The 25,984-nt window shown below is 36.6% G+C and overlaps 6 protein-coding genes across 9 annotated transcripts; 4 read left to right on the top strand and 2 right to left on the bottom strand.

Moving 5' to 3' along the window:
• Positions 1-4,148: 4,148 nt before the first annotated feature.
• On the bottom strand, positions 4,149-6,977 carry LOC147925760 (uncharacterized). The gene is made up of 3 exons (XM_087492759.1): positions 6,318-6,977; positions 5,283-6,228; positions 4,149-5,050 (listed from the first exon to the last, which is right to left on the bottom strand). Exons 1-3 carry the CDS (start codon positions 6,975-6,977, stop codon positions 4,149-4,151), a joined length of 2,508 nt encoding a protein of 835 aa, XP_087348885.1.
• An 899-nt stretch (positions 6,978-7,876) lies between these two features.
• LOC104750852 (putative LRR receptor-like serine/threonine-protein kinase At1g69990) lies at positions 7,877-10,029 on the top strand. 3 transcript variants are annotated; one of them, XM_087493360.1, is made up of 2 exons: positions 7,877-8,815; positions 8,893-10,029. In XM_087493360.1, the coding sequence occupies exons 1-2, from the start codon at positions 7,928-7,930 to the stop codon at positions 8,935-8,937; spliced, it is 933 nt and encodes a 310-aa protein (XP_087349486.1). In that variant the 5' UTR covers positions 7,877-7,927; the 3' UTR covers positions 8,938-10,029. The 3 variants fall into 3 exon arrangements, with proteins under 3 accessions (XP_087349486.1, XP_010471000.1, XP_087349487.1); XM_087493361.1 differs by having other exon boundaries at positions 8,145-8,815; XM_010472698.2 differs by having other exon boundaries at positions 7,888-10,029.
• Positions 10,030-12,650: 2,621 nt separating this feature from the next.
• On the top strand, positions 12,651-14,006 carry LOC104750851 (structural polyprotein). Its single transcript, XM_010472697.3, is given in 5 exon segments — positions 12,651-12,669; positions 12,672-12,747; positions 12,821-12,959; positions 13,309-13,581; positions 13,684-14,006. Coding segments are annotated over 5 exon segments (624 nt in total). The 3' UTR covers positions 13,801-14,006.
• Positions 14,007-17,038: 3,032 nt separating this feature from the next.
• LOC104750850 (CLAVATA3/ESR (CLE)-related protein 26) lies at positions 17,039-18,604 on the top strand. The gene is made up of 2 exons (XM_010472696.3): positions 17,039-17,545; positions 18,415-18,604. Exons 1-2 carry the CDS (start codon positions 17,250-17,252, stop codon positions 18,452-18,454), a joined length of 336 nt encoding a protein of 111 aa, XP_010470998.1. The 5' UTR covers positions 17,039-17,249; the 3' UTR covers positions 18,455-18,604.
• Positions 18,605-20,943: 2,339 nt separating this feature from the next.
• Positions 20,944-23,013, top strand: LOC104750849 (serine/threonine-protein phosphatase PP2A-5 catalytic subunit). Its single transcript, XM_087491319.1, has 5 exons — positions 20,944-21,434; positions 21,880-21,994; positions 22,093-22,201; positions 22,288-22,365; positions 22,459-23,013. Exons 1-5 carry the CDS (start codon positions 21,179-21,181, stop codon positions 22,822-22,824), a joined length of 924 nt encoding a protein of 307 aa, XP_087347445.1. The 5' UTR covers positions 20,944-21,178; the 3' UTR covers positions 22,825-23,013.
• Positions 23,014-23,088: 75 nt separating this feature from the next.
• On the bottom strand, positions 23,089-25,977 carry LOC147925759 (zinc finger BED domain-containing protein RICESLEEPER 2-like). Of its 2 annotated transcripts, none has more exons than XM_087491316.1 (2): positions 25,485-25,977; positions 23,089-25,255 (listed from the first exon to the last, which is right to left on the bottom strand). In XM_087491316.1, the coding sequence occupies exons 1-2, from the start codon at positions 25,490-25,492 to the stop codon at positions 23,230-23,232; spliced, it is 2,034 nt and encodes a 677-aa protein (XP_087347442.1). In that variant the 5' UTR covers positions 25,493-25,977; the 3' UTR covers positions 23,089-23,229. The 2 variants fall into 2 exon arrangements, with proteins under 2 accessions (XP_087347442.1, XP_087347443.1); XM_087491317.1 differs by having other exon boundaries at positions 25,441-25,643.
• Positions 25,978-25,984: the final 7 nt, after the last annotated feature.

Here is a 25,984-nt window from a genome sequence, read left to right as displayed (position 1 = left end):
GTGTTGAGCCGACTCGGACAGAGTCTATATCAGTACAACTCGTTCGATTAAAGAAAGTCCGATTCATTGATACTTAAAAAAAGGTTTACTACAAACGGTACACAAAAGGTTCACAAGGCCTAACACCAAAGTTTGAGTTGCCATACAACATACTTGAGTTTTACAGTAGACACAAAATAAAATCTATTCCGGAGTCCTATCATTCACCACGCCCTCTAGTTCCCTCTAGGGTTACCTGCAACACAAATATTTATCGTAAGTAATCTAAGATTACTTAGTGAGCTCAGGGTTCCTGCAAAGAATTAAACCCCAATCCCAAAACCCAACAACAACAACATGCAAGTTTAAACAACAACATGCGAACACACAACAACTTGCGAACGTATTAACAACATGCGAACATATACGAAAGACATGTAAGCATAAGTAACTAACATGCAAGCATAAGCAACAACATACGAACATACACAATAACTTGTGAACATATACGAATAACATGTAAGCATATGCAACAATATTTGATGAGCAAGCGCATACTACCCAACAGTTAGAGACGACATGCGGAAGCTAATAAGCCAAGCAAGATTGTTCTACAAGCAATCGCAACTACATGCACAACAAACAACAACATGCAACAATTTAACTTGAACTAAAACAACCTTTTTAACAAGTTTTATTCTATTGGGCCCGGCATGCATCTTTTTCCCTTAACCCCTCATGATTCTCCGAATCACAACCACTAAGGCATGCGATCGGATAACACTCAAAGCCACACCGTCGTGTAGACAGCCTCGGCCTGGGTAGCGAGCCCAGTAACTTCCGAGCTCTTCATAACCAACCCTACACACACACGAACATGGGTTGCATGTCGCGGCTGTATGTGGTACAGAATGGGAAGGATAGCAATACCAAATCTTACAACGCTTAGCCGGAATTTCTCGCGGAATAAGATGCCTTAAGACTTCACCGAACTTAATACTTGAGTTTATATGGTTTTTAAGCTCATAACTTTACAAGTATCTTAACTAGTTATCACCCTTGTCACTAGACCATTTCGATCTAGTAACCGGTGTAACCTCTCGCGCATGCATTTAAACAAGAAAAATACCAAAGAAATTTCAAGTATATGCAACTAAATGCTTCATGCAAACCGCGCACTAGATGGATGTCTTTAATTCCCCATCTAAGCCGGCGAAGTATGTGCCTGAACTCACAGTAAACCGTCGATGATCAGCCTTCTTCGACGCTGCTTCTCTCGCGGCACACTCGGATCTTCTTCTTCGGTTAGAATCGATTTCCTTATCGATTTAACCTTGGCCGATTGTCGATAGTCTCAGCTTGCTCCTCTCTTCTTCTTCTTTCGGCGGCAACTCTCTTCTTTCTTCCTCGCGAACCCTCTCTTCTTTCTCTTCTCTTTCGCTCACTTTCTCTCTCAAATTTTCTCTCCTTACCCCCTTGATGACTTGTGCGAAAATGAGAGAGATGGAGGCTTATTTATAGAGGATTTAGGCGGTGGCGGCAGCCAATGCATGTGGAGCGTTCTCTCCTCCTTAGTCGCTATTAGAGCATGAATAAACACATGGAGAGAAATCGAGCTTACACCTTGATTCCACTAAGTTTTTCTTGATTTCTTTAATCCACCCACTAAACTCTACTAACCACCTTGAATTATTTAATTCTTCCACTAACTCCCATTAGATTAAATTAATCCTCCACCTTGAATAAATTAATCCTCCATTAGTGGGCTCCTTCCCACCTTGAATTCGCGTCCTCGTACGTCCTTGGTCGTTCAGCGTTCGGCCGGTACGTTCTGACGCGTACGTACGTCCGGTACGGTACATGGTACATGGTACAGGGTACCACTGGCCATCTCTTGACTCGTCCAGAATTCCTCGGACATTACTTTTGTAATTCTTCTACTCTCCTCCCTTGCCTTCCATTTGTGTCCCTTGCGCGTCCTTAGACCAGGGGTTTTTATTTTAAAATTTCACCCCTTGGTGAGGGTCATTACAGTGAATGCATGCTTCAGAATTCTGGTCTTGTGCCAAACCAAGTTTGACCAGGGAACAGAAGGATGAGGGTCCCTAACATGGTTCCACACATTCCTCGAACAGAAAGTTTTTTTGGGCCACTTCATCAATCATCCAAACCACTTTGTCACTAGATAGGGAGATGGAAACGGTAGTGATGAATGAATAGAAAATGATTTGCTTCTCCGTTCTTGCTGGTGAAAGGTTCCAACCCGTAGGAGTAAGCGACTCCCTGACAGTCGAGCAGAGGGGGATGCAAAGGAGTGTTGGGCTAGTTGGTCCAAAATAATGGATTAGAGATCCAAACGGTGTCCAAGGATCCCACCAGAAGAAAGTATCATCGCCATTCCCTATTATGATCCTAAGGAATGAAATAGCTTTCGAACGCAGCTTCAAGAGTCTCCGAAACATCCAAAAAAAACGGTAGTTCTTTTCGTTTAGAGCCCAAAACGTTGAATAAGAAAAATATTTGTTTCTCATCCAGGCCACCCAAATAGAGCCAGCTCGAAAATAAAGTAACCAGATCAGCTTAAGCCCACATGTATCACTCCAAGAAGACAATTTCCTCAATCCCAACCCTCCTTCCTGTTTTGGTAGAGATATGGAATCCCAAGCCACCTTTGCACCTTTCGCAGAATCGAGAGAACCATGCCAAAAGAAAGCACTAGATAAAGAGTTTATGTGCCTAATACCCTTTTTTGGCAGGAAAAACGCAGAGCTCCAGAAGCCAATAATTCCAGCAATAACCGATGAGATAAGAGTGTACCTTCCAGCAAGGCTCAAGTGTTTGTGCGTCCAACTATTAAACTTCTTGCGAATCTGTGCTAATAGCGGATCACAATCTGCAACTGAGAGTTTCCTTGAACACAGAGGCAAACCAAGGTAACGGATTGGGAGGGTTCCTGGAGAAAGGTTAAAATCATCCTTTACTTGATCCAACACTTGATTTGACACCCCCGAACAGAACATGCTAGTCTTTGCTAGATTGACAGAGAGACCAGAAATCCTTTCAAACTTAGACAAAACCGCAAAGACACCAACCAAAGACTCATACGAACCATCCAAGAAGATTAGGAGGTCATCAGCAAATGCTAAGTGGGTTAACTGCACCTCTTCACAACCAGGATGGTACTTGAAAGAGCTCTGTAGAGCTGCTTGATTCAGCATTAAGGACAATACGTTCAAAACCAGGACAAAGAGAAGAGGGGAAAGGGGGTCGCCCTGTCTCAGCCCTGATTTACCTTTAAAAAATCCAGACGATGTTCCATTGATACTGATGGAGAAAGATGGTGAGCCAACACACGCTCGAATGCAGTTTATAAACTCCATCGGGAAGTTATACAATTGGAGATAGCTAAGTAGAAAATCCCATCTCACGGAATCAAACGCTTTAGATATATCAATCTTCAAGGTGATTCTACTCGACAAGTTGGATTTGTGATAACCATTCAGAACCTCCGAAGCAAGAAGGACATTCTCCATAAGCAACCTATCCTTAACGAAAGCCGTTTGATTAGGTGCCACAATATGAGGAAGGATAGCCTTCAGTCTATCTGCCATTAGACGAGAGATGATTTTATAGACTGTATTGAGGCACGAGATTGGCCTAAATTCAGAAAGGGAGTTAGCTCCTGGCCTTTTCGCGATTAACACAAGAGAGGTGGAGTTCAGAGCTCTGGGAATAAAAGGGGAGGAAAAGAAGTTCTTAATCGTTGCGACTAACTCTTCTCCAACAATAACCCAGCAAGATGTGAAGAATTCCTTAGTAAACCCATCTGGACCTGGGGTTTTATTTGAAGGCATCCCTGACAGAACCTGTTTAATGATCTCTGAGGTTATCAGAGCAAGCAATAACCCATGTTGAGTTTGCGAGCAAATAGGCATATTAAGCGATTCAAGGAACTCGTGTAGCTGTGGACAAAACTGACCCTTGACCGAGCCTAGAATTCCTTCAAAATACACAACAGCATAAGTGTGAATATCCTTTGCAGATTCAACTCTTGAGCCATCGGGTCTTACCATATACTTCACCGCGTTGATTTCATTCCTCATTTTCATGGTCATATGAAAAAATGCAGTATTGAAGTCACCTTCCGCCAACCATTTGATACGCGATCTCTACCTGAAAAAGCTCTCCTCAGCTAACCTTAGCAAAACCCAGTTTTCTCTTGCAGATTTCTCATGTAAAAAAGTTACAGGGGAAGGATCAGAGAGAGCAGCTAGTTGAAGTGATTTCAGCATTTCACTTGCCTCAAAGACTCTTTTTTCGATCTCACTATAATTGGCCTTACACAAAGACTTGAGAGGTCTCTTCAGAAGCTTAAGCTTAAAGGTAAACGCGCATAATGTAGAAGCTTTCTCACCTGCCTCTACCCAAGCTGCTTTTACTGTGTCTAAGAAAGACAGATGCTTAGTAAGAAGGTTGAAGAACTTAAACGGTCTTGTGCCATAGTCTGGAGGCTTCGTGAAAATGTTGATGATACAAGGGGCATGATCGGAAAACTCTAGAGCTTTGAAAGAGCAGTGACTGGTTGGGAAAACATTAATCCAGTTGCCATTCACTAAGCATCTGTCTAATTTCTTGCCAATGGGGTCAATCTCTTGATGATTGGACCAAGTGAAACAAGGACCTTGAAACGGGAGATCAAAAAGACCGGTATCTGCAAGGCATTCCCCAAACACTCTCATAGCACTAGTTGAGCGAATGATAGCTTGATTCGAGGTCTCTGAGGGATGTAGAATCTCATTAAAATCACCATTAACCATCCATGGGAGAGAAGATAAACCAAAAGATAAGTGAGTATCACGGAGAGACTGCCACAGTTCAAGCTTGTCCTCTTGCACATTTGAACCATAGACCGTTGTGTAGACAAAACTTTGACCTGATTCCAAGGTAACCTCTACTGAGATAGATTGCAGGTCAGAAAACAAAAATCTCACCTTCGTTGGGAGCTTGAAGATGATCCAGATCTTTCCTAGCTCTGAATGCTGATAATTACTTATTACAGACCCTTCTGGTCCTATAGAAGACAAAATGTGGTTACTATTAGGCTCCTTAACGTGCGTTTCCAAAAGCGCTCCAAAAGTTACTGGTTTACTATTTATCCAGTTAGCGAGCGTTCGATACTTTGTTACTTCGTTTATACCCCGCACGTTCCAAAAAAAAAGTATCAGACATAGATAATTAGTTGAGGTTGTGACGCTTCCCTAAATCCAGGGAATGACCGCCACCATTGATTGGTGATTTTTTACCCAACTTCCACTTTTTCTGTTTGCCCTTGTTCCCAGAAGAAGAAGATGTTGAAGGGGAGTAATGAGTTGTCTCGCAAGCTTGAGACTCCTCCAAGACTCGGTCCTCTGCCTCTTTCTCTTCACACAACACATTAAAGGGGTTGGAGGATGGCATTAGCTTTGAAAAGGGTGTTGCTAGCACCCTACATGGGACAGTGCGCGATGCCTTAATAAAGTTAGACTCAGCAATAGCTGATACGGTTGAGTGGGTGACTCCACCCTTCAGAACCGAAACAGGTGCTTCATCATCCTGATTCACTACAATCGGAGCACAAGCAACAGTAGAATCAGTACCAGCTTTATCTACCCCTGACAAAGAAACATCAAGACCCTTTGCGATATCCAAAACCTCGGGTGACCCTACATTTCCCAAGCTTGGGCCAACAGTTGAAGCACAGCCTGTACTTGTGTCCACTACCACAATATTAAGTTGACCTTGACCTACGGCAGCCAACGAATTTTCTCCACTTTCCCTGATCGAAGACATGTCACCCTTGACGGTTTGCTCACTAGTCACCTTTGCGACATAAACTTTCTCCACTTGCTCTCCGACAGGGCCTCTATGAGAAGAAGAAGATTTACCTTTCCCCTGTCGTTCTGGGGGAACCTGATCTTTTGGAACTTTCTCCTGAGGAGATTGGGGACAGAAAGCAGCCTTGTGACCAATTTGCTTGCAAACCGGACAAAGAGGTGGGAGCCATGGGTAGGTTACCGAAACAACACAGATTGATCCATCCTCCCTCTCTATTTCTAGATCATTTGGAAGCGGCTTTGTTAGATCGACGATGATCTTGATTTCAGCAGAGTTGATACTGGAGAACGGCTTAGCGTCCACGACTTGCCCTAGCGGCCTAGCAATGTAGCTCAAGCCTTCCTCGGTTACCAGGTCGAAGGGGGTATTTGAAACCTTTGCCCATATGGGGGCTTTCTCCAGAGAGGGGGGTTTAAACTATAAGCTGCCTTCCATTCTGTAACAAAGAAAGGAGAGTCTCCAACCCTCCACAGCTCATGTTGAAGAACACGTCTACGGAGTGAAGGTGACGGAATGTAGAACAGAAAAGCATTCTTTGTAAGATTGTGGACTGTAACCCTTCGATCTTTTCCCCACAAGAAATTAAGAACACCCCAAATTTTACCATAAGAGGGTGGATTACCATAGAAGATCCCAACAATGTAGTCTGAATGGATCTTTGCTCCTCTTTCGAACACTTCATTTGGAACTTTAACCCGAAATCGTCCTTCCGGAGTGACTGAGACCGGAGCCGAAGAGTTCGGAATACGACAAGTTGATTTCAAGTGAGACGCCCAGTTAAATTCCGCAGCTGGAAGTGGACGAGTGGGTTCCTCATTAGATGGTCCAGTAGGGTGAGTCGGAGGAACTTCCGAGACTGAAACCTTAATTGGAGAAGAAGGATTGGGACCCAGAATTCCTTGAGAAACATCATAGATCTGAGTAATTGGATCTGGTATAACCACTACACGAGGAGGAGAAGATGGAGGGATTATAGCCAGAACAGAGGCAGAAAGAGGAGGGGAGGAATCGACCATCTCAATGTCATGAGAGAGGACGGATGAGGCCGGAAGACGGGTCTGAAACTGTTCAATAAAAAACAGATCTGGAGGGATAGACGGGGTTGAAGACGGAGGACCAGTCATCTCAAGGTTAATGTCTGTTTTCACCACAAAACACGAAACGTTCGAGAAACTTTTCCGTAGTCTCCGTTACGGTCATTCATCATTCGCAACGGCTCTATATATTTTGATACTCCAAATCAAAAGTGCCACTGATTTTCTCCCCTGTTAATCTTGATTTAAATCAATAATTTCTAGCACAAACAGAATTCAACTAAAGAAAACAAAATTCATGTAATCGAAATTGTCGGTTCAATATCTAGCATGGTCGTGGTGGTCGAGCATAATCGTTCCTAAAGTTAGTAGAGGCTTAATTTCTCGTCTTGATCTAACTTTCTCCTTTCTAAATTCTATTTTGTATAACTCTTTCGCTACTTTCACAAACCATATAATCGCAAATCATATGTCTATCAGTCTATAACTCTTTTTTTAATTATATATATGCATTTAAATTGAAAGCTTTTTATATCAAAAAAAGCATTCAACATTTCAAGCTACTTATACTTTAAGTGCTCACAGAACATGTTTAACAAAAAAAAAAAAAAAAAAAAAAAAACATTCCAAAAATGACTGTCCGACACACTAACAGTTCAACACGTTTTATATATTTTTCTGGTCAAATAAAAGAATTTTGGTGCAACATTAATCGTTGATCTTAATCAATTTATCTAAATAATACATACTTTTACCAAAACAAAATTTATTTAAAACAAAAAAAAAAAGAAAAGAAATTGATTCTTGCGTAGAAAGTGCTTTGGTACCTACTTTTATTACTTTTTCTTATCAATCAAGACATGAAAACACTCACTACCTGAATAATGAAAAAAAAAAAATGAATACTGCTCTCAAACGACATCGTTTTAGTTTAAGATACACTTTATTTGTTTTTAAAGTCAGCAAAGTTTGAATTTTTATTTGTGCCATCCACAAAGCTTGAAACTTTAACAGTCAATGGCCGTCTCTTCCGCCATAGAATGAAGAAAAACAAAAAAAAAAAGCTTTGCTCTTCACACGATACCCTAAAGAAACAAACCAAACCCATCATGAAGACGATCGTAATCTTCTTGTTTATCATCATCTTAATCCCATTTTCTTACGCCGAAGACGACGTGCTCTGTCTCAAAGGCCTTAAAGCATCACTCAAAGATCCTTCAAATCAACTCAGCTCCTGGTCTTTCCCCAACTCATCATCATCTTCATCAATCTGCAAACTCACCGGAGTTTTTTGCTGGAACGCTAAAGAGAATCGAATCATCTCTCTTCAGCTTCAATCAATGCAACTCTCTGGTCAAATCCCTGAATCTCTCAAGCTATGTCGGAGTTTACAATCTTTAGATCTTTCCGATAACGATTTCTCCGGTTTGATTCCTTCGCAAATATGTTCATGGCTTCCTTATCTTGTCACTTTAAATCTTTCCGGTAACAAACTCGGTGGTTCGATACCTTCTCAGATCGTTGACTGTAAATTCTTGAATACCTTAGCTCTTAACAAGAACAAGTTAACCGGTTCGATTCCTTCTCAGTTAACCCGTTTAAACTGGCTCCGACGACTTTCTCTCGCTGACAACGATCTCTCCGGTTCGATTCCTTCCGAGCTCTCTCATTTTGGTGAAGACGGTTTTAGCGGCAATGCTGGACTTTGCGGGAATCCGTTATCGAGTTGCGGTGCGTTTACCGGTAAAAACTTGACGATCATTGCGATCGCTGGCGTTATTGGTGCTTTTGGGTCGTTATGTGTTGGATTTGGGATGTTTTGGTGGTTCTTTATAAGAGATGGGAGGAACAAGAATGGTTATGGCGCCGGAAAAAGTAAGGATGATAGTGATTGGATTGGTTTGTTAAGATCACACAAGCTTGTTCAGGTAACTCTGTTTCAGAAACCAATAGTGAAGATTAAACTGGTTGATTTAATTGTAGCTACTAACAGTTTTGATCCCAGGAATATCGTTGGTACATCAAGAACTGGAGTTTCGTACAAAGCTGATTTACCTGATGGGTCTGCATTGGAGGTTAAGAGGCTTAGTAATGGATGTGAGGTTAGTGAGAAGCAGTTTAGGGCTGAGATGAGCAAGTTAGATCAGATCAGGCATCCAAATTTGGTTCCGGTTCTCGGGTTTTGCTTTGTGGAAGATGAGAGGTTGTTGGTGTATAAGCACATGGCTAATGGGACGTTGTATTCTCAGTTGCAGGATTGTCCTATAGATTGGCCAACTCGGGTTAGAATCGCTGTTGGAGCGGCTCGAGGGCTAGCTTGGTTGCATCATGGAAGCCAACCGCCGTGTATGCATCAGTACATTAGCTCGAATGTGATTCTTTTAGATGAAGATTTTGATGCTCGTGTTATGGATTACGGTTTGGGGAAGCTAGTGAGTTCCAGGGATTCTAAGGATAACTCATTTAGTAACGATGAGTTAGGTGAATTCAGCTACGTTCCGCCTGAGTATGCAAGTACCATGGTTGTGTCTTTAAATGGAGATGTGTATGGGTTTGGAATTGTGCTTCTTGAGATTGTTACTGGCCAAAAGCCTTTTTCGATTAACAATGGTCAAGAAGGGTTTAAAGAGAGTTTAGTAGATTGGGTGGGTAAGCATTTGAGTAACGGTAGAAGCAAAGATGCAATTGATAGAAGCATATATGGTAAAGGATATGACAATGAGATAATGCAAGTTTTGCTAATCGCATGTAGCTGTGTTGTATCAAGGCCTAAGGAAAGACCGTTGATGATCCAAGTTTATGAATCTTTGAAGAATTTGGGAGATCAATATGTTTTCTTCCTTGAGTATAGTGATGAGTTTCCTCTCATCTTTAACAAACAAGAACAATGAGAGTAGTCTTTGTAATTTGATAGAAAAAGGTTTTCTTACATTTCTTCTTTATTCAATTTTTTTTTCTTACTCAATTCTTTACTGCTTACTTCTCTATCATTCTCACTTTTAACCGTGTTTGTTGGTTTCTTATTTCGTGTGCTGTATAAATTTTGTATATCATGTGATACATTGATGTATTCCGGAGTGTTGTAACATCTCTACTATTAATGGAGAAGTTTGTTAGCATAATATGATATGCTTTTGTATCATTAGTTCGAAGGCTATTTAAATTATTTGATAAAAGAGTAAAATTTTCATTTTAGTTTAACAGAAAAATTTCGAATTTTAATCAAAAAAAGATGATAAGTCATACTGTTTTTTACGGTTGATGTCAAGGGAAAAATCCTTAATAAGGATAATGGTTGTCTAATGAAGAGCTTCTTGCTTAAATATTGTTGTGTAATGATTTTGCATTGGGATATAATAATCTGAAGAAAAAAAAGAGTACAGGTAGTTTCGTGACTAAACTACGTACTAGTATAGTGTTAAGTCTTTGCTTCATTAGCTAGATTTGAATTCAATACAATGCATATTGTTGATAGAACATCATTATTGATAACATGTAGCTGGAAAGAAACAGTAGAAAGACATATCCTGTGGAAGAGTTGCTGTAAAATCAATCAAATTGCATCTATTAAGTAATATAGTTTCTTGAGCGAACGAACGATCACGTACTACAGTTTGCAGCATACGTTGAGGGATTGCACTCAATATCACTTGGCGAAAGAGCAAAACAGCTACAATATATTGTATTATCCAAAAATATTGAAGACCAGAAATGTATTGGGCTTCGCACTAAATTTGGCTTCCCAAGCTCAAGACGATTAATGTTTCTATGCATGTAATTTAGATTTTTGCACATCTTAACATATAATTCTTTTAAGGAAATTTTCTAACTCAAAAAGTGTAAAACTGAACGTGGAGATGATGAGAATATTAATTTTATTGATTTTTACATTTTTAGTAGTTTTTCATTAAATTAAAAATAAAATATTAGTTTGATAAATGGGAAACAATGAAACCAAGTAGAAAAATTGGAAACTACGTGTATCAACATTTGGCAGTTGCAAGATGCTAAATTAAATAATAAATATTTATAAACACAATAGTTTCTATACCATGTCTCTATATAAGTAAGAATTGAAATTCTTTAATCTCAACTATTCATTTCTCTATTTCTGTTCTACGAAATCCTCCATTCTAATATAGTCTTCTTCTAAAATATATATATATATATATATATATATATATATATATAGTCTTCTTCTTAAATACAATGATGAATATTTTGTTCTTCGTTTTATTCGGTTTCCTCCTTATCCTTGCAATTGCTGTTATGGGATACTTGTGTGTGAAGGATGGTCATGAAGTGACTAAGTCGGATGGTTAATCAGATTTTTTTTTTTTTTTTTTGCTTCTTAATAATGTAGTTGGAGAGAAACTAGAAAGTTTTATCTTGTTGCTCCAATTTATAATAAAGTTTTCTCTCTCAAACAGGTTTAGTATGTTATGATGTTTTTTTAATAATAAAATTTGAGCTTTTTTTTTATTTGAGAGAGTTATTTTTGTCTAGATTGGCTCAAACGAGCTAATTAGAACGAAAATCGTTTACAATGTTAATAAGACTTGAATTAACTCAAGCACGTTGCGAGTTTTTGTTTAGCATTATAATGTGTAATACACAAGGATTCTCATTACATTAACGAAGTTTTTGGTTCCTACCGGTAACCATTAGAAAAACAAAAGAAAATAAATAAAAAGAACAGTTTTTGAGGAATGAAAATAAAATCTTAAGAAAATGAACAAAATAGTAAATGGTAACTAGACAATAAAAATATTTTTTAAATATATTTAATAATAAATAAATTAAATTTCAATGATAATAATAATATTATTTTTAATGTATATCTAATAAATTTTACATTTCATTTTAAAATAAAATTTGTAAAATAAAGGTTAGATATATCATATTAAATATTAATAAATAATATTAACATAAAATAATAGTTTAAGAGTAACTTAAATTTGTTTTACTATTCATACAGTTTTCAAATAGAATCTTAAGATTAGTTTAACATAAAATTTCTATCAAAAATATTTTTTCGGTTAATACAAATATGAAAGTTTTTATATTACAAAATTGAAATTTTATTAATAAATAAATATATATATATATATATATATATATATATATATATATTTTAAAGTGAATTTTAATATTTGTTCTTTTCTTCGTTACATTTGTTACTCATCATTTTTTAGGAGGAACATATTTATTCTATTGTTCCTTATTTTTTTAAGAACAGCGTAATATAGAGAGAAAAAATGTTACTTTCAAATGGTAATAAAATTGTGAAATAGAGAGCAATGTGATATTGCTCCCAGTTATTTTCCTAAATTTTGATCACCACTTGAAAGGTGAAACCTTTGGTTATTATATTTTTCTCTCAAGAATGAGATACTCTTGCCTAATAAATCACAACGGGACACTTTGCCCTAATCAGCTGTGAAGTTTGAGAGTTACGTACCTAACACTAATTAACAGTTAAGGTAACCCATAATGTTAGAGAGCTCAAAGTGTTGAATCTAACATGATATTAATCGGGAAACCAACTGTTACGAGTCACCAAGGTTATCAAAACGAGAGCTCTGGCCGATTGAAACTACCGAGGTTTAATTTAAAACATTCTTAAGTAATAGGTTTACTTGGTAAATAGTAGGTAATATCAGGGCTTTTCTGAAAATATTACTCTCTTTCTCCTTTTCTTCTGCAATGTATTTTTTTTTTTTTTTTTTCGTCTTCTTCGCTGCGAAGACGAAAACAGTGAAAATGGCTTCTCAGAGCTCTTCACTTTTTTGGTCATCCTCTTCATCTTCATCTACGCTGCTTCAATTTCATCCTCTCTTCTCGTCAGAGCACATGAACAGTTTCGTACTTTTACAATTTTTTTCTTTAGACTCCGATCTCGCTTTCTCGATCTGACTCGTTTTGATTTACAGAGACGGAGATAATGAAGAAGAGATCAGAAGCGTTGGTCGTAGATTCCTTCTAGGTTTCAAAGAAACTTCAAAAGGAAGTAACGTTACCTTCGCATGTTCTCCTTCAGGTCCTTGTGTTTCCTGTAATTCCTCCGAAAAGGTTTTTTTCAAATCCCCTCTCTAATTTGCTTAATTGCTCTGTTTTTGTTATCGGATCTGAATTGATTTGGATCGTGATTACGCAATTAGGATTGATTTTGGTAATTTAGGGTTTCAGAATTAGTTAAATTACTAAAAACCGCGTTGGAGTGGCTCTTGGGACGGATTTGTATTGATTTTGATGGTGATTACGCAATTAGGATTGATTTTTGGTGATTTAGGGTTACATAATCAGCTTAATCAGTGATTTCTCAGTCAATTAGATTATTATACAGTGAATTGGATTTGGGTATGATTTGTTGTGTTGTGAAGAAGATTCATTGTTTCAGTATGGTGTGGTTTTCTTGTAGAGGAAAGAGAAGTATCGATGTAGTGAAACTGGTTATCGTATAGCTTTCAAATGTAAAGAGGTGAAAGAAGTTGATAAACACAAGAAAGATGAAGGAGATGAAACACAGAATGGTCAATCGAACCGCGACGACGGAGAAGAAACAAAAACGAGGAAGTTGGTGGCTGATGATGATTCGCCTGTATCGAAAGTGAAGAAGTCTCAGTCTTACAAAACTTACAGAAGCTGTGTGCCTTCTGCAGATGAAGAGAAGATATCAGTTCTTGGTTTTGAGGTACAGAAGAAACAAAACAAGACTCTTTTATTTCCTCACTCATTTTGGATCTCAGTTGTAGATATTTTGAGCTAACGTTTGATTGATTGAATAAATGGACAGTCGATGATGCTAGGATTGTTCCTGCTGAGCGGAACAGCTATATACATCAGAAAGAAACAGACAGTACCTATGCTTGGGGTATCAGGTGCAAGATCACAAAGCAATTCTCGGTTTTAAGAGAACTCTTTTTTCAGTATGTAAGCTTTCATCTTTCTCACTCATAAACAGATTTAACATTTGTTCATTGTCTGTTGTTCAAAAGACAAGAGATATGCTTGAGTGTATAGACTAGCTTTAGGTGCCTTCGTATAATTGGGACTACACTACTTGTTTCATATATGACAAACATGTTTTGCTTTCGGAATATTACTCTGCTTACAGTCTTTGAACTTTAGTGAGAACATAAATTCCGTTGAAAAGATTGCTGGTAGAAAGAGGTTAGTGCAACTGTGCAATAGACCAGTTAAAGTAACATATCATCATTTAGAATATGAGATTAAGTGGAGCCAAACAACCATGAGTACAACAGAGTTCATAGAAACTATTAGCATTAAGATGCAAACGACAGTTTGTGAACATTGATGACATGACGATGCAGCAAAATTTGCATATATGAGTAGCCGTATTTGTTCAAACTCTAGTTAATATTAAGGAACTTTTTCTATTTGTTTTTGTGGAACTAATGTTAAAACTAACCCTACAGAAAAAACTAAGTTAATAATGTTTGTGCGAATCATTATTATGAAAATATGCGTTTATCTGTTACGATGGTATAAAACACTTTCAATAATCACTGGGCAGGTGGTGGATGCTGGGACATGATAGTAATTTGTTTTTTCTTTTATTAGTTGAAACTTTTGAATATATGCTAAACATAATATTGTCATGTAAGCTTTTATCAAACAAAACTTGAGAATATAAACACTGTTAGGGTGTAATTTTTCGATTGCCAATGAACACACAACATATGGATGTCACGTCAAGCAACCCATTTCACACACAACTACGAACGATTCAATCTTGCTCAACCAGAAGAACCAGTTCCAACAGCTAACTTACGATGCCACCTTTATCTTATGGTCTCGGATACAAGTATCTCATGGTCTTGGGAGCTTCGGCTCCAGCACCCATCACTTATATCTCTAGTCATTACAACTTGCGCAAAAGCTCCATGCAGAGTTGACTAGAGATTTACACTCATACGGAGAGGCACATTCAGTACTATTCGGCCATGGCATACAAAATAACTACGCTAACGATCATAGCTGTTTCATGTCCCAATCCATAGGAAAAAACACACAACAGTCGATCGCTTTCATGGAACAACTTGAGCAGTCCGACCCAACCACTCAACCCCCGATCATCTTTACCCAAATCAAGAATTTTCCGATAAATATCCCTTCACTACATATAGTGAATAGAGACGAGGAGATGTGACACAGAGGAAGGCAAATTGATGGATGAGGGATCAACTAAAAGATCTCTCGTATTTACACGTACAGTCAAATGATAGTCGATAAACGATGGTGGAGCGTGGTCGAGTGATGGTGCCTACAAGAACCTCAAGATATGAATGCAATGATCGCATTAATTTGGTACGTGAATACGTAATCTCAGTATGCTTTGGTCAGTAAATGAAACATGCACTTATCAGAGTATGCCTAAGAATTGTGGACTCACGGTCAATGAGATACAAAGTTTTACAAAGTCATATATATATCAGAAATGGACTTTGAAAATACTATTGTAGGGTAGTGTCGCACCGTCGAAATTGAATTTGATTTGCAGTGAGTGGAGAGTATGATGAAAAAAAGGTCTTAAAACTTTGATTTGGTTTTATGAAAAATTATCTTCAGCATATTTAATTTATTGTAAAATCAAGTATTCAAGTAACTTATCACAAAAAGCTATAAGTACAATGTGACTGATGATGATAGGAAAGAAAAATTCTATATAGCGATATGCAAAAAATCAATTAGTCAAAGAATTCTTCTAACGATATTTTTTTCGTGGACAATGTTTAAGCCCGCATACAAATAGAGAACCGAAGGATATGGAATACTATAGGGAGAAGTGGTCACCACATTAGCAATGGAGCTTGTATACAAAATACCTTTTTAGTATTTTAATATGGTTTATGATAAAATGAATATGTAAGTGCCATTTCTCGGTTACTTCGAGTAGAAGCTAGTGAGTAACACAACAAAGGCATAAGATTCTCAGGACAAATATACATTTAACTCTTTTAGGAAAGGTAATTTGTTTTGAAGTGGGATTCATGTATAATCGTAACAAAACTGATCGATGAGATGAATTATGTACCATATGCTTCACTGGCCCTCCTAAATTTTATAAATTATGGCTGCTATGTGACAGTGATATAAATATATTCCCAAGGAACAGTTTTTAATCATGGGTCTAGTCAATCTTGTCATTCTCATCTTTATTTGCAGAAAAAACTTTAAAATATGCAAATCTTAATTAAGAAACATAAAGAATGGTTAAGGTGATTAACGCATATTATGTTTTGTTAATGTAAATTATTGCTTATCATATCTCGACAAATCAAAATATATTATTCGATGTTTTGCATAGGGGAACTCTTGTAATGATATATTATATTATAAATGGTACTACACTACTAGATACATTAAAGAACACAAAAAATACGGTGAGGAATAAAAGCTTGAACGGAACTAGGTAGATACTATATATATATATTATGTATGCGCAAAATTCGACATATATGCAGACATGCGTATAAAATTAACTATTATAGAAAATAAAATTTGCGAAATGAATAATATACCTGAAAATAACTGTTATGTGTTTATAAAATTTGGTTATAGATGTATAGTATAAAAGTTAGGTGTGCATGGCATAGTTATGTGCTTAGCTTTACTTTTTGGATACGAAAGAGATGAATTGTACGTGAGAAAAAGTACAAGGGAACCCTTTGGCACGTGCAATTTTATATGAGTGCAGTATATTATTTTTAGTGATTAAGTACATAAAACTGCATGAACTTAAAATACACAAGAATTGTAATACTCATAGTATGATATATAATAAATTCCCTTGATGTCACGTTTCGGACCAGCTGTTCTATATCTCATTCTCTCTTTTTCATATTTGTTTGTTCTATTTTTTTTAAAAAATAGAATATTGCGTTCAATAAATATATATTTAGATGAATTATTAGGACAAAAGAAAGTGACGACATAAACATACGGATTCATGCTTAAAGATAACATTATTTCTATATCTCACGGAAATATATAAAGATTCATAGCAGAAATTATTTTTCTCTCTCTATCCTAATGTTTCGAGTAAAGTTTGCAAACCATACTGAACCGAATAAAAACCATGGAACCTATAAAGAGCACCAACCATCCTAACTCATCAAAGTGATAAGACCCTCTCTCTCTCTCTCTATCTTTCTTCTATATCTATCTCTCTTTCCCTTGCTTTTGTTGCCACTCATCTTTGTTCTCTATTATAGTTTCCATTCAAGAAATTCGAATATAAACCCTACTACTTTGATCAATGTTAATATCTGTCTTTATTTCTACAAACCAAGAAATATAGGATAAAACAAAAACAAAATTCACGAAGGCTAGGAAACCATGCGAAATCACCGTTCCCTTCGTCTCCAACTGTTGATCCGTACGCTATTTACGGTCGGTTTAGTCACTCTTATTATGATCGATGCGTTTGTATTACAAAACAACAACGAGACCGACAAAACAAAAGAGATTACTACAGCTGCGACAATGAACAACTATGATTCCAATGCGGCGTCCTTTATACACGCCAAGGAAATACAACAAGAACATGACGAAGATAGATCAAGACACGGTGATCTTAGCTACGTTGTCAGCAAAAGAAAAGTGCCTCGTGGACCCGATCCTATACACAACAGGTTCTTTTTACTAACCTCTTGTTTTTTTTTTCTTGTTACTTTCAACAAATTCTTACCCATACATATATATGTGTCTTGCATGTTGCTGTTTGATTTTTCAATATAACAATACATATTGCCTATACCCGCGTGTGGTAACTGGTAACACATTCGTATTGGGTCTAAGGTCAAGGGTGTAAACTCGCTACAACCTATAAATTCTCTATCCATTATGCGCAAAATTATACATGTGGATCACTTGTTCACTTGGATTTTCTACTCATCATGTACCTTAATTTACATGTGAGTTTACGGGAAACTCCTTACTAAGGGGCATGCTCATTCCCGGGATTAGTCGGACCACTTATCCGGTGCTAAGTCTAAGAAGGACAATATATAGCCTAGTGATAAATCCGATTAATATGACTCAATTTGCATCTTATGTTAAGTTTTATTTTTGGGGTCACTACATATATACTTATAGCACAATTCTACCAAAAAAAAATAAACACTTTGTTTCTTTTAGCTAACTCAGATTCGGTGAGACATATCACAGAAGCTCGCAAAAGGCTGTCTGCTAGCTTTATTCAGTCTTTACGTTAACAATCTGTTTTCAATGACTCTATAAGATGGCTTCTTTTAAAAACTTTGTTTTTTTCCTTTATGGAAGCTTTAGCCCTCTTTAAATACTCTCTTTTTCCTCTCTCTTTTTTTTCTCCTCATTTCTTAGTTACCTATAAAGAACCTAGCTACTTAGATCATATTTTGTAGAACGAAGTACTCATAGTTTACTCAAATGAAGGTTGTATAATTTTGTTATCGTTTACATATAATTTGGATTAACAGATTTTTTAAAATTCTTAATACTATATTACGTTATCTTAATACAGGAGAGCAAGGAACTCAAGACGACCACCGGGGAGAGCATAAGTACGGTGAAAGCTTAGGGAAAGAAGCAGAGAGAGAGGGATAAGTATAGTTGTTTGGCAAATTCATAGGTCTTGTAATGCTGCTAGATTCTCTTTTCCTTTCATTTGGGATCGAATCTTTTAATATGCTCAAAATATTTGTGACCCTACACTTCTACTTTCCAATATTAGTTTAGGAGACATTAAAAAAAACGAATACGCTGATATTTGGATTATGAAAAAAGATTTGAAGAAAGAAAAGAGGAAATATAACGTACATGCATGCAAATATGCAATAGTGTTTTTCTCACATATTGCATAACTTATATTTGATTATTTCTAGTTGATTGATCCATCACTAAATAATGTTTAGATGCTTTTGTTGTTTTCTCATTTTTGTAGTATTGTACAATTATATATTGGGTAATTGCACCAAATGATCATGAACAATTATTTTATTAGGTAGATGATTATTAGACCTTTTAATGTGCAAAACACACGAAAACGAGCGAGTAGTGTTTTTGTAACTAACATTCTTTCCCATATCCTATAAAATATTCCCCTCTGTTGTTCTAAAAAACATGCTATTTCAGAGCATGACAAACAAAATAACATGCTATTTAGTAAGAGATAGATCAAGTGTTCTGTAAAAACATCGTATTTATTGACGTGATTAAATCTCAAAATACGATTTGAAATCGTAGATTACAAAAATATTTGCAAAAGAAATATAAGATGAATTTCTTTTCTTTTGTTTTTGTTTGTGTAAAGAACAATTGTACTTTGAAAGTCTTATCCAATCATTAAAAAAAATGTCGAATCCATTATTATTGATGTATTCTGAAAGCATCTGTTCGGGGGAAAATAAAAGAGATGTCGACAAAGATTGGATACATAAGATTTTTTTTTTTTTTTTTGTGTAACTTATAAATGCATAGCATATATATACATTTAAAAAATAATATGAGCTCCAAATGCCGAAATTTTTTGGAAAAGGAGAATGTGTGTAATGGTTCTTCTAAATAAAGGAGACCACAATGCTTCTTTGTGTTATGCTTTTTCCCATCTTTTATTCTTTTGTTCTTTTGTGGGGTTAACTCCACCACTACTCTTTCTCTCTTTTTTTACATTTTCTTTTCCATTATTTGTAAATTAATTTTACTTATCTTGAAACATAAAAAGACTAGTAAACTTAGCTTACTAAATTACTACATCACCACCGTATACAACATATGTATCAAAAAGTGAAGTAGTAATAGAACATGAAACAACATTTTGGTCTTTCATTAATTGGTATATTTTTCCTTAGGTAGTATAACTAGTTTACGTGGTGAGAGGGTTGGGAGAACGAATTACTAACTCATCTCCAAATATGTAATTAGATAAACCCGAAAACACGGAATATATAGTGTAGATTATATCATTTATTTGCAGATAAATCAAAGTATTATAGAAACACTAAAAAGGAAAGTAATATAGAGATTTTCTGAGTTTATGGTTCCGGTTCGGCTCCATAAAATCCTCTATACTATAACTCTAACCATCCACATTAGTGTTACAAATTGATATATGCAAATGTCTTCTTCAACGAAAACATGGGTTTCGTTATATCATGGTAAAAGTAACTATCAGTCTATCGATCACATATGCACATAGTAAAGCAAATCGTATTACTGTTTTTTATTTTTTTATTTCCAAAATATAATTAATTGTAAATTTAAACAAAATTAAAGTGAACATGTGATCTCGACATGTTTCCATTTTAGTTTTAGTTCAAACTTAACGAATCGATATTTCTTTTAAAAGTTCACAATTGTAAGAGTTTGAACATCTTTAATTTGAATGGATTACCAAACGTAACGCATTAGACAGACTTAACAGAGACACAATAATCAATCAACCTTTTCTTTTTGGTTCCAGTCGTCGAGAATCAAAAAGTAACTGAAGACCAGTCTTAAAGCTGTGTAACAACATTTGAACTGTATATGACGGCTCCTCTCGCTCTAGAAATTTTAATTAAACAGAAAAATTTATTCATATAATTACTTAATAAGAAAGACAACTAAAAAGTGAAAGAATAAAGAATAAATTATGAAAATCGTTTAATATTTGCTAATTAATTTGTAAGAAACTTTCCATCCACGTACCATATATAATCTTAGACATTTAAAATTTCTGGTTTATCACCATTATAAAGACCAAATATGTTGCTAATCACCATTAGAATTTAAATTTAGGGTTAAAAGATTTATGCGTTTCACTTTCAACGTACCTTAAAAGTTAAAACTATGGTTAGACTCGGTAGAGTTTATGATGTTAAAAGATGAATTTTATTTTTAAGAAATTAACAAGTTGTTGGGCCGATTGGGCTAATTTAAAGAAACTCATCTATAACGATTAACGAGCCTTGTGTATAAAAGGGCCATTAAAAAAAAACGAGAAGCCACGTGTCAGTCCCCCATGATAGACTTTTGACTCGGTGCGGCTGCCGGAGAGAAAATAAAATTAAATAATCAAATTCCGATGAGATATTTTTTAAAATAATAAATAAATAAAAATTAATTCCAAAAAAAAATACAAAGTTCCAACGAAATCGAACTTCACAATTTTTTTTTTCTCATATTCTTAAAAAAATCCAATCCATGGAGTCGTCATGATGATAGATAGATTGAATCAAGAGACGAAGATCCGGATCCAAGATTAAAAAGATTCCGGATTGTTTTATACATAGATCGGATCGGAGAAGATGCCGCCGGCGACCGGAGATATCGATCGTCAGATCGAGCAGTTGATGGAGTGTAAAGCGTTATCTGAAGCGGAGGTGAAGACGTTGTGTGAGCAAGCGAAGACGATTCTCGTTGAGGAGTATAATGTTCAACCGGTTAAATGTCCGGTTACCGTCTGTGGTGACATCCACGGCCAGTTTTATGATCTCATCGAGCTTTTTCGTATTGGTGGCTCTGCTCCTGATACTAATTATCTTTTCATGGGTGATTATGTAGGTCAGTGTCTCTCTCTCTCTCTCTATAAAAATTTAGCCTTTTTAGGGTTTTCTACGTTTGTTGATTTCTTGATTTGGGGATTTTGATTCTGTTTGACTTTTTTTTGGGTTGATGTGTACTTATTTGGGAGTGTTTAGCCATTAGTGGTAGGATTTATTGTTTTTGTTTTGTTTCATCTATCCAAAAGTTTTGATCTTTGCTAGTAGCAGTTTTTGATTATTCTTAGGGTTCTTGTATGAAGCTTACTCCATTTTATCCTTGTTTAATGTTTCTGAGTACTCGGATTTGGATTTATGTTTTCAGTTACTTTGGAAGTTTTTGCTTAAGAAAAGGCCAAAACTTCATGTGTTCTGAGTACCTTGTTATATCTATGTTAAGTTCTTATTGTTCTGTTTTTTTAAAGTCACTTATCTATATAACTAACACAATTGTGTAACTTTTGAAGATCGAGGGTATTATTCAGTTGAGACGGTTTCACTCTTGGTGGCCTTAAAAGTTCGATACAGAGATAGACTTACGATCCTAAGAGGGAATCATGAAAGCCGGCAAATTACTCAAGTGTACGCATTTTCATTACTAAGTTGTGAATTCTGTGCATTCTCGGTATGAAGTTGTCCCCTGTCTCAAAATGCCTTTCATTACAAAATACCTTTTTCAGGTATGGATTTTATGATGAATGCTTGAGGAAATATGGAAACGCTAATGTATGGAAGCACTTCACTGACCTTTTTGATTATCTTCCTCTTACAGCTCTCATTGAGAGTCAGGTATTTTAAACTAATCATCTTTTTACAGTCTTGTATCTACTTCTGCCCGTTTTGGATTTGAAACTATGAAACTTTGTTTTCTGTAGGTGTTCTGTTTACATGGAGGTCTTTCACCTTCTTTAGATACACTTGACAACATCAGATCGTTAGAGCGAATTCAAGAGGTGAGTTACAAAATACAAACCTACAAAAGCTGATGATTCTACGTTGTATTACATAAACGAGACAATAACCCTTGTGTGTTGTCTGTTGTGTAGGTTCCACATGAAGGACCAATGTGTGATCTCTTATGGTCTGATCCAGATGACCGGTGTGGTTGGGGAATATCTCCTCGTGGTGCAGGCTACACTTTCGGACAAGATATCGCTACTCAGTTTAACCACACCAATGGACTCTCTCTGATTTCAAGAGCACACCAACTTGTCATGGAAGGTTATAATTGGTGCCAAGAAAAGAACGTTGTGACTGTATTCAGTGCCCCAAATTATTGCTACCGTTGTGGCAACATGGCTGCGATTCTAGAGATTGGTGAGAACATGGACCAGAACTTCCTTCAGTTTGATCCAGCCCCACGTCAAATCGAACCCGAAACCACTCGCAAGACTCCAGATTATTTTTTGTAAGTACCAAAAGAACTAAAAATTGCTATTCCACATACTAGCTCTTTTTCTCTCTTTTGCTTTCTGTTCTTAACCACTTTTTGTAATTTCATATTCCTTTATGTATGTGTTTGATAAACTATCCATTGTTCTCTAAAAACCCGTAATTTTGTTGTGTATCGGATATGAGAGTTACATAGATTTATGGTCCAAGTAACTGAAACCACTCTATCACTTAACTCCATTGTAGCCAAACTCTGTACAGAGAAATGAATGATGCTTCTGTGATACAGCAAAAAAACCTAGCTAGGTTGAATATAAATTATGACTAAAACAACTGTTGTCGAGAGGTACAGACAATAAACAAACAAGCTGGAGCTGAGATCTAAACTAACAAAGAAAACAAAACTCAGGACAAAATCAAGAGTTTCAAGAGCTTTCCAATTCGCTCTGGATCCAATCTTGTGCACACATTAAGGCCTGCACAGTACTCGGTCTAAGCGAACGCCAAGTTTCACTAACCTGTCTCCTTTGACAAGTTTCAAAGGCGTCTTCTTCTGTTGATACATTTGACATTGGAACTGCTAACACGTTACGTGCCATCATAGAGAGGATTGGGTACTTCGGTGTGTGTACTTTCCACCAGTTCAGGATGTCGAAATCTGAATTCCGGGGAAAAAGCGGCTCCTCTAAATACTTTTGAAGATCCGATTTAGAGTCTTGGCCTGGTGTAGTAGTAGTTGTATTGTTAATGTACCTATCAAATTCTATGAATCTATCGTCAAGCTCTTTCCCATGGCGAACACCATTTGACCCATGATGATGATTACGCCAGTCAAGGGCTTGATCTGATGATGCTAACAGTGATCCTACAGAATGCTCATCGTACAACGCTTTGATGCACTCAACAACATCTTCAATGAACTCTGAAGCACTAGTATCATAAAACAGCGGGTAATAATATTCCACCAGCTTCATTTTGAACCGTGGGTCTAATATGGTAGCAATGGCTAGAACCAGGTTGTTTTTATCCCAGAAATCATCGAACTTCTTTCTCATGTTTACAGCTAGAGAGCTAATGAACTCATCCGGGTTCTTGCACCATTCGATTAACCGGAGGTGTAAGTCGCATATCTCCGGGAAGTATATGTTGGCCGGTAAACAACTGTTCTTTGCGAAGGCATTTGTCACGTCAACAAAGACTTTCAAGAACTCGACAATTGTTTCTAACCTCTCCCATTCCAAATCAGATGGACATAACACGGAATCAGGATCACGTTCATTCATGAGTGAAAACGCACTCTTCTGCTCTAAGGCAATCTCCAGCATGGTACATGTTGTGTCCCATCTCACTGGGTCATCGATACATAGGTTCCTTTCACTTTCAGCTTCAGCTTCAACAGTCCACTGATTGAATCTCTCCTGAATAGATTCTGAGCTTTTGACATACCTAATGCTCTCTCGAACCAAGTTTATTGTGTCACAACAAGTTTGCAACGAATCTTGAGCCATCTGGTTAATGACATTGACTCCACAGCTTACATCAAACAATTGCCCGTTACAGTATAAGAACTTGTTCTGCGACAACCGGTCTCTGATTTTGTTAGCCACGTTTTCACCAAACGGTGGAGAATGACTAGACGCCATAGAAAACAACTTCCTGTCAATATCCCACTCCATTAAACATGTTATTACAACTTCAGCAAGCATTTCACCAGTATGAGACGGATCAACCACGAAAAAGTTTAAAACTCTCTTCTTCAGTTCCCATGTTTCATCGATATAATGTGCTGCCAAACACAAGAACTCATCAGTATCATCTGAACCACTCCACACATCAACACTGATACTAATCTTTCCAGGTAACTTATCCAACGCTTCAAACATCTTGTGCTTCTCTTTAGCGTATATCTCCATACAATCAGACTCAACTCTTTCAAACGCAACAAGATCAAACAAAGGCTGTAAATTTCTAATAAACATTCTGAATCCAACATCTTCGACCATACTCAACGGATACCCATGTAAGATAATCATCCGTGCTAGATCAAACCTACTCCGCCTTTGATCCAAACCAGCACATACACCAGTAACAACATCATCATCATGTTCATATCTAACACTCACTACACTAAGCTGTTCTTCATCTTTCTTCTTCTCATTCGCTAGCTCAACAACTCTTCCTTCTTTCTTCTTCCCCTTCACAAAATACTGAGCAACACCGTTACCATTAATTCTCCTCCTACATCTAATCAAATGGTTCCTCAAATGGGAAGTCCCACTAGCGCTCGATCCACTAAGTCTCTTCTTACAATGCCTACAGATTGCAACGTAAGTCTCACCCTTTTTAACTCTATCGAAATCATTCCACACAACTGATTTCAATCTCCCAGATTTTACAATCACTGCATCTGACAAATCCATCTCATTGCTTATCATCACTTTCTTCTGTCTCCTACACAAAAAAGCAATAAAAAAGCAACTAAAAATTTCACCACATAATTCCAATTCAAGAAACAACGAAACCAATGTACACAAAAACCTAAAATTCTCAATAACATTAACACAAAGTCTTTGTCTTTTTTTTCATAAAGCAGAAAGCTTTTATATAAGAGAAACAATCCAATTTTATGAAATTACCGACGGGGAAGATATAAAGAATCTTAGCTCTAAAGCACATTCACCTCTTCATTGAACTAGGCTTTGATAAAAGCTTCTCACTGGTGGTTTAACGGCGGCGAACTCCCTCGGTGTCGGTGGTCGCGGCGGTAGGGTTTTTTACCAATTGGAGAAGACAAACAAAAACAAAAGCTGAAAGCTTTTCTTCTGTTAGTGAAAAAGATATTTTTTTTTTGAAACGGCAAACAAAAATAAAAAGTAAATTTACAAAATGGTACCTTACATTTATGAATCTTTTCTAACATATCAATAGTTTTATTTTATGATCAAAATTGGCAATTTTTAGTTACAAATTACTCACACATTGTACCCTATATTTATGTAGCTTTCCAAACACAGCTTAAAGTTTTATATATTATCAAAAAGGTTCATAACACCTGAAACTAGTTTACTTAAAGAAACGGTACCTTATGTTTATGTACACTTACGAATATAGCCCAAATTGTATTTAATTATCAAAAAGGTCCACTCTTAATTTACAATTCACTCACTGCCACTGGTGGTC

The sequence above is a fragment of the Camelina sativa genome, chromosome 16 (genome assembly GCF_030686135.1).
Source record: "Camelina sativa cultivar CO46 ecotype springtype chromosome 16, ASM3068613v1".
In the NCBI taxonomy this organism is placed as follows: Eukaryota; Viridiplantae; Streptophyta; class Magnoliopsida; order Brassicales; family Brassicaceae; genus Camelina; species Camelina sativa.
Note: the sequence above shows the minus strand (reverse complement) of the source record. Positions and strands in the feature narration are given on the sequence as shown.

What these genes read in the sequence shown, in the direction of transcription:
- LOC147925760 (XM_087492759.1), bottom strand. Translation starts at nt 6,977, where the DNA reads ATGACTGGTCCTCCGTCTTCAACCCCGTCTATCCCTCCAGATCTGTTT. An exon ending in TTCAACATGAGCTGTGGAGG is followed by an intron (nt 6,229 to 6,317) that starts GTTGGAGACTCT and finishes ATATGGGCAAAG; the next exon opens with GTTTCAAATACCCCCTTCGA. An exon ending in ACAGAAAAAGTGGAAGTTGG is followed by an intron (nt 5,051 to 5,282) that starts GTAAAAAATCAC and finishes TGTCTTCTATAG; the next exon opens with GACCAGAAGGGTCTGTAATA.
- LOC104750852 (XM_010472698.2), top strand. Translation starts at nt 7,928, where the DNA reads ATGAAGAAAAACAAAAAAAAAAAGCTTTGCTCTTCACACGATACCCTA.
- LOC104750849 (XM_087491319.1), top strand. Translation starts at nt 21,179, where the DNA reads ATGCCGCCGGCGACCGGAGATATCGATCGTCAGATCGAGCAGTTGATG. An exon ending in CAGCTCTCATTGAGAGTCAG is followed by an intron (nt 22,202 to 22,287) that starts GTATTTTAAACT and finishes TGTTTTCTGTAG; the next exon opens with GTGTTCTGTTTACATGGAGG. An exon ending in CGTTAGAGCGAATTCAAGAG is followed by an intron (nt 22,366 to 22,458) that starts GTGAGTTACAAA and finishes TCTGTTGTGTAG; the next exon opens with GTTCCACATGAAGGACCAAT.
- LOC104750850 (XM_010472696.3), top strand. Translation starts at nt 17,250, where the DNA reads ATGCGAAATCACCGTTCCCTTCGTCTCCAACTGTTGATCCGTACGCTA. An exon ending in CCCGATCCTATACACAACAG is followed by an intron (nt 17,546 to 18,414) that starts GTTCTTTTTACT and finishes ATCTTAATACAG; the next exon opens with GAGAGCAAGGAACTCAAGAC.